Raw genomic sequence first — 10,452 nt, 5'->3', positions numbered from 1 at the left:
TGTTTCTCACTGCCAAATCTATGCTTTGATGAAAGCATCAGACAGATAAACGAGTAGATTTTCATTATTGTAGTTTGAAACAAATATGCTACTCGTTATTTGTAGTTTGAACGAGTACATAATCTACTCGTTATTATTGTGATATCAGACAGATAAACAAATATACTACTCGTTATTTGTAGTTTGAACACCTTATTGCAGTACATGTTTCATTGGGAAAAAAGAATAGTTTTCTCAAACTTTGTTGTGGTAAATTGCAATTTGGTCTTTACTTTATTTATCGGTGCAATAGCACGTATGTTCATGTATAGCTTTGATTGTGCAAATACGAAACTGTTACATGTACCGTAAAAGATAATTTACAGGCTTGCCACAGGCATGATGTAGAAGGTGGCTCGAGATGTGTAGCAGAGCTTCTTGCTGTCCTTGAGCCGAAATTCAACTGTAGTAACCACAACAGATCTGCCCTTCCTCAGTATCTGCGCTTCTACTTCCACTTCAGACTGCACAAGCATAGATAAGGGTTGACGGACATTAAGAATACGCGTGCATCATCTAAAAAAGGGAATACTTGTGTGAAGGATTGTACTCCAACAGGTTCTGAAATATTCTCAAAATGAGAGGCAAAGAATTCCAATCTGTCTATCCCCACCGCAATTGTATAGCGTGTGTTTGAATAACTACATGGGCAATTGAACTTCTGCAGGCAGTTCATTTGGTTCACGGTACTCGGAAATGCATATTGATTGAGTGGATCGTCCCATGGTCCAACCCAGTTCAACATCATGAGCCTACATGGCGTGCTGATTTTTACCAAATCAAAATATGTAGGTCACCTCCGCTCTCCACCGCCCTGGTGAATTTCCTAGTTGAGATAGCCTGCCTTTCAGTTGAACATCACAAAACCTAGAAGGAACTCACAACTTGTGATTTGTGAATATGGTCTGCAAGAGATCTCAGGCTTCGTCCTTGCATTTTTCCACAGATCACATATAAATGTTTAACAGGCCAAAAAACACTACGGTGTGAATGGACCATACTCAAATCAAAGCTATCTATCCCTCTGATTCTTTGCAGATTAAATCTCTCTGGCGGCTAAGATGAACGCATAGTCGCCTAATCCCCATTAGGTGTTATTCCTTAGCAGCACTTTCACCTGTCAGTAATCATTGGTTCTTTACCAACCATCTCTTATTAAAGAACTAAAAGATGATCCAGAGATAAACAGCGTTGGTGGTTGAACACTAAAAAGAGAAAAGTGACCAGTTTGGGTACAAATTGTTTGCAGAAGAAGTTCTGTGTAGGTAAACAACAACAAAATGTTCACACTTCATGAGGAAGCAGTAAAAGTGGTTCACAAGTATTTGTCAGGCATGCATGGCTGGTCGAATAAATATGCCAGTAACTGCGCTCAAACATTTCATGAAACAACATATCATGTACACCGAGAATATTTGGTACCAACTTGTGCGTTCACATATGAACATCTTTGTATATATTGTGCAGCATAAGTAGTTGAATATCTATTTCAGAACAAATATTGTCACGCCAACTCTAATTCCACTATGCTAGCTTTTAGTCATGCCATTATACTGTTATACTATAACTATATAGTATACAGATGTTAAAACCCCATAATTTCTTATGCAGTCATCCATGCTAGAGTTGCACATCTGTAGCATTATTTGGCAGTCTTTGTGTGGCAGAAATCTCTAAACCTAATCACTGTGATTTCACAGCATTTCCAACCAAACCGGCTCCATATGTTCAAACCCTTACCTTGCCAGTTGCTTCAAATGTATTATAAAAAAACGCCTTGAATTTCCTTAGTGCAACTTCACCTGTACCGTTTGTAGGTTAAGCAAATAGTAACAGTGATGTTGCATTGCAGCCCTGATATAATATACGAACTAGTAAATTTTACCTAGGTAAGGTTTGGTAGGTACCCCCTCTGTCCCATAATATAAAAGCGTTTTTAACTGTAGTGCCACAAACGCTCTTATATTATAGGATGGAGGGAGTAACTGGTAATAACATAGCCATAATTCTCAATCACAAATACTCCTACTTCCTTATATTTTGATACAGAGTAGCCCACTATAATAAGAGCATCTCCAGCAGTTCTCCAATGATCCATCCCCAATAAAGTGGTATGGGGGCTGCCTCGATACCGCCTTGCGAGTTGGTTTTCCAGTTCCCCAATACCCCATGCCCCAAAATCCCAAACTGGGAACTAGGGTCGAATGTTACTTCATCGAATTAAAACAACACAAACTACGGTTCGGTAAAATTGAGCAAGGGATGTAGATCTCACATCAAGGCGGGCGGCTGAGAGATACGCTGTGCTGAGCTCGCCGAGGAACATCTCCTTATCCCCCGCCGCAGCACGCGCGCACGCCATCCCGACGGCCTCCGCGACGGCCGCCACCGCGCCGCCGTGGAGCGTGTTGTAGGTATTCTGCAGAGCCCACCCGACGACACCAACGGTCAGAGCACATCGCTAGGTACGACTTCATAAAGGAGACGCCGACCGTCGCGCTTTAGTGCTCACAGTTGCGGCGGATGAGACGGTGAGGGTGCAGGAGACGCGCGGCGCGGGGGAGGAGGAGACGGTGGCGGAGGACAGGAGCGCGCGGACGAGGGCGGAGTAGGCGTCGGGACGCTCCGCCGAGGCCGGGAGGGACGCGTCCACTCCGAGGGCCTGGATGAACCGCAGCGTCCACTCGCGAGACTCCTCTGGCGAAGGCTTGGGCGCGTCCTCCGGCTGCGGTGCCATCTTCGCTTGCTGTTCGAGTTCCGGCGCGGTGCTAGCTGATTGTTGCGGTTCGCGAGTCGCTGGCGAGAAAGGGGAACTGAGAGCAACTCTGGCCTCGCAGAGTCGCTGGCTCTCCGTATACGAATTCAGAGCCTTCTTTCCACGAAAAAAAAACATAGTCTTCTTCATACTGGCTGCTTTAATATTGCAATAATGCTCCACCTACGTAAAGTGTTACGAAAGCTTACGTAACTTTGACTAAACTAAATCCTCTCCCCCATGATTTTAACCGGGGGTGGGCCCCTTCCTCCCCCTCTCTCCAATCCCAGCCCACCACGTCGCTGTTTACGTTACTTTACGTTTGTGTTTTACGTAGATGTAGCATTACTGTTAATATTGCGGGATCCGTTTATCAATAGGACCCCCCCCCCCCCCCCCACACACACACACACAATTCTCCAATCTTTCCAACTTGAGGAAACACATAGCTTAAATCCCTAAATGATGATGCTACTCCTTTCTTCATTTCTTTCTTTCTTTCTTTGGTGTTTTGGTTTTGATGTGGTGATTGTGTCCACAGTACTAAAAAACAATTCTCGGACTTCGGTCTGGTTTTGGAATATACTCCCTCCATTCCACAATGTACCGCCTATAGATTTTTATGAAATTCAAACTTTGCTAACTTTGACCAAGTGTATAGAGTAAACTGTCTACATCTACAATACCAAACATGTACATTCTGAAAATTTCATAACTCACGATGTATCCACTGATGTGCATTTGGTATTCTAGATGTATCTAATTTTCTCTATAAATATGGTCAAAGTTTGTAATGTTTGATTTTTACAAAAATGTATAGGCACTGCATTATGGAACGAAGGGAGTATAAGATAGACGGTGGTCTACCTTCTTGTCCAAAAAAGTAGTAGTTTAAATCCTCATGAGAGACTTCTAAAACAAAAATGTCATCGAGATTTAAAACTTATTCTTAGAGACGAAGAAATCAAGTGGCTGAAAGATATCATCAGAAAGAATTGCATGAGGAGTATTTAAACACAAAGTATCACCATGCAAAAGCAAATGGTAGTCACGGGAAGAATTTGATCCTTAAGTTGAATCAAGGTGAATGTGTGATTGAGGGGCAACAAAATCTCAAAGAAAATCACTGGGTTTTATAAAAACCACTTTAGTGACTTGAGATTTCTTCCTTAGTCATGGATCATTCTGGGGTTGAGACTTTATCTACGGAGGAGAAGGATTTCTTGATCGGATGATTCTCTCTAGAGGAACTCAAGGGTGTACTCTTTGGATGGATGTAAATAAAGGTGTTGGTCCCGATGACTTTAACATTGAGTTCTACCAATGTTTTGTGTTATTGTCAAGATGGATCTATTTTCTTTATTGGATGATTTCTATGATAACATGTTAGACATAAATAGGCTCAACTATGGTGTGATAATACAGATTCCTAGAGGTGGTGATGCTAATAGAATACAAAAGTTTAGACCAATTTGCTTGTTGCACTACTGCAGGATGCTGCTAACGCGACACTATAATCAGAGACCCTTCGACAAAACTATGTGCGATGCATTAATGACTAATGGTATTGTAATAAAACTGTAAAAAATGATACGAAACGTTTGCGATGGCGGAGATATCAAACATGATTCAGATTATAGTTGCGTGTGCGAGCGATGTGTGTCAGTTCACTTGAATGAGCTATTTGCGATGAGCTTAACGACAAAAATGGTCAGCCAGATGAAGATGTGTGCAACAGACAGCATACAGTTCACTCGGATGAACGATTTGCGATGAGTCAAGACAACAAAAACAGTTTGACTTAACAAGATGTGTGTGATACGCGGCAAATAGGCAACTCAGATGAACTATTTGCGATGATAAAAAATAATACAAACATCTACAAGTGACAATATGTGTGTGATACCAGGTAAACAGGTCACTCGGGTGAACTGTTTGCGATGATAAAAAATAACACAAACGATTCAGCGTAATAAGTTGTGTGTGATACGAGTTGTTTGCGATGGCTAGGAGCATCGCACACGATGCATGGTGCGAGTACTCGTGTGTGATGATTTGTAAGTTATACACACATGTCCTTGTGTTAACACGTGTGTGATAGCACGTGACACAGCATACGGTTGTGTGTTGGGAATTGTGTGCTCCACTTAGTCTTCCCGCGCTTCAGTGAAGACTTACCGCGCATCCGCACTGGGAAATTGTAAAACCCTCAATCCCCTAGTTAGCTGCTAGCTATAAATAACCACAACAATGGCCAGTGGGCGTCGACTAACTACTGATCCCCTTGCTAGCTAGTTACCCACACATACCGGCATACCCCCAACGGCCGATGACAGGATGGAGTTGGGCGACGATGGAATTGAGGCTGGCGGCGTGATGGTCGGCTTGGCGGTCGATGGTCATGTCGCCGCCTCTCCTGACGATGGCCAGAGGAAGCAGGAAACATGGTACGAGCAAGCCGCCAGGTTAGCCAGGGTCGTCCTAAAAGAGGACAGGCATCACCAGCGGGCGATATTGTTGGCTTTACGCAGAGTGTGGCGGATGGTGCGGGCGGTGGAGCAGGAACCACGACAAAGCAAGGACAATTGCCGCAGTGGCGGCCGCCGCACAAAGTGCATGCTTATATCCAGATGGAGGACGGCGCAACACCAGACGTCGCTGGGGCATGCCTGGGGGCCATGACGGCAGCCCTGGCGAGAGCCAACGTCGTCTCGCCGGGGCAGACCTGGCGATCGCTGCGCCCGAGGCAGTACCGACGATCCCCGATGTCGAGGTTGCCCCAGCCTCGATCGATCAAGGTGTTTAGGCCATTGACTTGACGACCTCCGCTCCTCCTGAGCCCAGGATCGACACGCTAATGGACGATGGCAGGTGTGCGTGATGGGTCGGCATCAGGTGCATAGTAACTCTTTTGTGTGTGCGCGGTTCATTATATTCTTCTAAATTAGTGAGCTAATGGTTTGTAAATTACTCGTCGAACTAGGCACTGGACCAATAATTTGAGGATATATATATATATATATATATATATATATATATATATATATATATATATATATATATATATAGGGAAAATCCATCCTACCACCCAGTGGTAGTTACCCCACATGTCTCATATACTAGCATGTGGTACTATATATACTATTTTATTATTTTAAATATGTTCATATACTATATCTAAGATATTTCAAAACAAGTTACATGAAAAAATTGCACATGAGCCCATAGTTTTTGTTATATTTGTGAAATACGTACATATTTGTACGTAAAAAAGAGCATACTCAAAAAATGGTACATACTATCTAAAAATTTGTATATACACTACCTAATCATTATTATATACTACATACTACACGTACATACTTTCGGTTTCGACAGATACTACATACAACATACAAAACGCAAGTGGTGGTAACTACCATATATATACAGACGGTCACCACTTCTCGCTGGAAAAAACTGCACGCTTTATTTTTTTGGTACTGTTTTCGCTCTAATTTTTTAACCGTTTATCGGAATGAGGCATGTAATATACCATTGAAAAGCTATGGATTAGGCGCAACTTCAACATGTTGAACACTTTTCGAGATTCCACACGGTTTAAGAGCAGTTTTGAAAATAGTGCGGCGGATGACGAGTGACAGCGAGCGTTTTTTCGCGTTTTTTTTCTAAAACGCTTGTCGGAATGAAGCAAATGATACACCGTTGGATAGATATCGTCGAGGTGCATCTTTTTCATATATAAATCTTTCTCTAATTCATTACGGTTTAAGAGCAGTTTCAAATTTACTAAATCACGGAACTCTGTTTTTCAAAAAAATTCAAATTTTCGGTACTGTTTTCGCTCTAGTTTTTGAACCGTTTGTCGAAACGAGGCGTATGATACGTTGTTGGAAAGCTATGGACAAGGCGCAACTTTCATATGTATGAATGGTTTTGAGATTCCTTACGGTTTTAAGTTAATTTTGAAAATCATGCGGCGGAGGACGAATGACAGCGGCCGTTTTTTTTTTGAAATTTTTACAAACCGTTAGTCGAAATGATTCAAATGATATGCCGTTGGAAAGATATTAATGAGACGCAACTTTTTCATGTAAAACACACTCTCTAATTTCCTTGCGGTTTAAGAGCAGTTTTAAAATTAGCAAGAAGCGGACACTCTGTTTTTTCGTGACACCAAAATCGTCGTCGGACAGAAGAATGCACTGCTTCAAACTGAAAACTGCACTGCAACAGACAGTCAAGTGAACTTCATGATTTCTTTTTGTCGAAAATAAACTTTCTCGCACAAGTTTCTTTTGTCTTTTATTCAACTTTTTTCCGAACGAGAGTGGACCACAACACTTCCGAAAGTGAACCGTAACACTACCAAAAGTGAACCTCATGAGTACTTGTTGTCTTTTTTTATACTTATTAATTTTTTACGCGCGTTGACCAAGCGAGTGGACCGTAGGGACTGATCGAGTGAAGTACATCTAATATAGAAGCGAGCTTCATTTTGAGATATTTTTTTTGTTTTGTGTTTACCAAGTGAACAATAGAGGAGGTTTATAGCATACAGAATCTGCACTCTCCACCAGCCAAATCACGGTAATGAACTGCAGTTTTTACAATGAACTAATGAAGTGCACTCTTCATCAACAACAAAATTAAGTAATGGGGCATCCAATAGAACTGCATCACTTCATCTTTTTCCTGCAAAAATGAGTAAAATGAACCTCAATAGCAAACCATAGTGGACTTCATTTGCACTTTTTTTCTCTTCAAAAATCACAAAGTCAGTGAAGTGCACAAGCGCACTGCCGGACAGCATGGCTCTCGAAAATGAACCATATCTGAAGACAAAGCGCACTGCAGATGTTCAAATCAGAGTGAATTTTTTCACATGTAAAATAAATGCGGTCTGTGACATCGAGGCAAGGCAAGCGAACCACAACAGAGTTTGATATAACGAACGGCATCAATTTTTTAACTAGTGAATCACACTAGCTGGCAATTCACAGGTACGCCGCCAATGAGCTGCATGGCGTCGCCGTCTATACTGCATCTCGTCAAACACATCACACACAGCTCGACTTGGCATGCATGCGATCTGCACACAAAAAGCACGAGCAAAGTGTTAACAAGGTGCATCATCACATCCATTTTTTTAGGGGCTCTAGCGAGCTCCCTTCTATACCAGCAAGTCCTACTCGGTTGTTCTCTGCATCACTCTCCCGACAGTGTACTTCATGTAGAAAAGGAAGTGGGGCACACTGTTGTGCGATGTGGACTGCAGTGACCCATCCACCCAGTCAGAGCTGCTTCGTCGGTGGACACGGCGACGCTCACGCGAATCTGAAACCCACAAAAACATTAATAGTGGGCTGCACTCAAGCTGGGTGAACCGCGAGCCACTTGCGGGCGAGCTGCAAGTTCTGAAACTGGCCATCTGCGACGTGGGCAGCGGCCTTGTCTTGCTCTCGTATAGGCCACACCTGCGCTCACAGGGTGAGGACCAGCTGCCGGCGCTGGCCTTCTTCCATGCCTGTGCAGATTAGAAGCAACAGATGTGAACACCATGAGAAGCTACAGAGAGCTGCAAATAAAGTGAAGGTGAGTTGCATAAGCATATGCAGACTCTGACGGGAGGCAGAGGTGCGACCATGGGAAGGCTTGCTGCCATGCTCTGCTCTAATGGGTGGAACCAGAGGAGTGCACGGGGACAGATCCGCCACGTGAGCAGGGAGCTGCTGCTGCCGCATCCTCGCTAGTTGGTGGCGCTAGCTGCGGGACGGGAAGTGGTTGCTCGAGGCCGGTGGCCCGCTGGAAGTGTCCCCGGATCCGGTTGCCAAGGCTCGCCGCCGATGGCTGAGAGCGGCCGAGCAGCACCGGGTCGGACGGAGCTGGCAGGGGGAGCAGTGGGAGGCACACGAGGCCTTCTTGGTGGGGGGCCTCGGGAGAGGTGGTGCACGGGCGACTTGTAGAGGGGCGGCACGGCGGGGGCCTCGCGCGGGCTGGGGCTGCAGCGACTTGCAGAGGGGCGGCGCAGCAGGGGCCTGGGGTGGGGCGGCTCGGCGGCGGCCTCGGGATGGGGAGGAGCGACACCGGTGGCCAGGGAGGGTCGGATCTGGCGACCTTACCCTCATGCAGCCGCCTGGAAGGAAGAAGGGGTGGGGGAGAAGATGGGGAATGTGCTCGACACACATCTCACCCTGGGTAGGAAGCGGTTGGGTGGGGTTGTGCTCATGGGGTGGGCGTGGCGGCCACCACGGCGGTCGGTGACAAAGAAGAAGGTGGGGAGAAGAGGGAGTGGGTGGGCGGCGGCAGGCGGCGTGGGGTGCTTGGTGGCCGGGGCGGGGCGCCGGGTAGTGGCTAGGTCGGGAGGGAGGTTGGGGAGCTCCGTTGTCCAGGGGGGAGTAGTGCGGCGTGGGGTGGTGGTAGGTGGTAGTAGTAGCAAGGTGGGGGTGATTCGTTTTTTATTGCGTGTGCGGTTCGGTTCGGGTTTTGTTTGCAGTGCCGAACTGTTAGCAGAATAAGCATTTTGGTGTGCAGAATAAGGTCTTAAGAGGTGTTATCATAATAGACCCACCCTATATATATATATATATATATATATATGACAAATGTTTCCTACAAGCAGTGGTAGTTACCACCACTTGCATTTTGTATGTTGTATGTAGTATCTGTCGAAACCGAGAGTATGTACGTGTAGTATGTAGTATATAACAATGATTATGTAGTATATATACAAATTTTTAGGTAGTATGTACCATTTTTTGAGTATGCTCTTTTTTACGTACAAATATGTACATATTTCACAAATATAACAAAAACTATGGGCTCATATGCAATTTTTTCATGTAACTTGCTTTGAAATATCTTAGATATATTATATGAACATATTTAAAATAATAAAATAGTATATATAGTACCACATAGTAGTATATAAGATATGTAGGGTAACTACCACCGGGTGGTAGGATGGATTTTCCCTATATATATATATATATATATATATATGCTTGATTGATTTGTTCATGCATGTCAAATATGTCAATTGTATGGGCTAGCCTATCTGTATATTATCTGAATTTACAATATGGACAATTAATATGCAAATGCCTTCTAGACATCGTTGTTGATCGCCACGTCAAAAACATGGACATCCTCTACTCTACCAGGCACACGCTTAAACTGAATGAGATGTGTATGATACTAATACTTTCCATGAAAAATTAAGAATTTGGCTAACAACACTTGAGTAACATATATATAATGGTGACACGATTCGACAAAATGTGTATCTAGGTAACAAGGAACTTAACAATTCCGAACTTAACAATTTTGACAACCATATGGCCCATATCTACATACATAACATAGTAACTATTACTTGTGAACTGCGTTGGGATTTCCCTGAAGAGGAAAGGATGATGTAGTACAGTATAGATAAGTATTTTCCTCAGTTAAGAACCAAGATTATCAATCCAGTAGGAGAACCAAGCAACACCTCATTAGTAGCACCTGCACACAAAAAACAAATACTTGCAACCCAATGTGAACAAGGGGTTGTCAATCCCTTGACGGTTACGAGCAAGATTAAAGTGTATGGTGATAGATAGATAGATCAAACAAAAATACAAAATAAATTAAATAAAGAAAAAACAGAGCAAGGT

The 10,452-nt window shown here is 43.8% G+C and overlaps 1 protein-coding gene across 1 annotated transcript; it reads right to left on the bottom strand.

The window, feature by feature from the left end:
- Positions 1-240: 240 nt before the first annotated feature.
- LOC123046267 (acyl-coenzyme A thioesterase 13) lies at positions 241-2,921 on the bottom strand. The gene is made up of 3 exons (XM_044469573.1): positions 2,552-2,921; positions 2,315-2,458; positions 241-503 (listed from the first exon to the last, which is right to left on the bottom strand). Exons 1-3 carry the CDS (start codon positions 2,774-2,776, stop codon positions 360-362), a joined length of 513 nt encoding a protein of 170 aa, XP_044325508.1. The 5' UTR covers positions 2,777-2,921; the 3' UTR covers positions 241-359.
- Between the last annotated feature and the right edge of the window lie 7,531 nt (positions 2,922-10,452).

Source organism: Triticum aestivum, chromosome 2B, assembly GCF_018294505.1.
Source record: "Triticum aestivum cultivar Chinese Spring chromosome 2B, IWGSC CS RefSeq v2.1, whole genome shotgun sequence".
NCBI classification, from domain to species: Eukaryota; Viridiplantae; Streptophyta; class Magnoliopsida; order Poales; family Poaceae; genus Triticum; species Triticum aestivum.
The sequence above is the reverse complement of the archived record's forward strand: the minus strand, read 5'-3'. Positions and strand labels throughout refer to the sequence as shown.

Bases quoted from the DNA above. Each gene is read 5' to 3' on its own strand.
- LOC123046267 (XM_044469573.1), bottom strand. From the start codon at position 2,776: ATGGCACCGCAGCCGGAGGACGCGCCCAAGCCTTCGCCAGAGGAGTCT. The intron at 2,459-2,551 runs GTGAGCACTAAA...TGGGCTCTGCAG, and splicing joins CCGTCTCATCCGCCGCAACT to AATACCTACAACACGCTCCA. The intron at 504-2,314 runs GTGAGATCTACA...ATGCTTGTGCAG, and splicing joins TCTCAGCCGCCCGCCTTGAT to TCTGAAGTGGAAGTAGAAGC.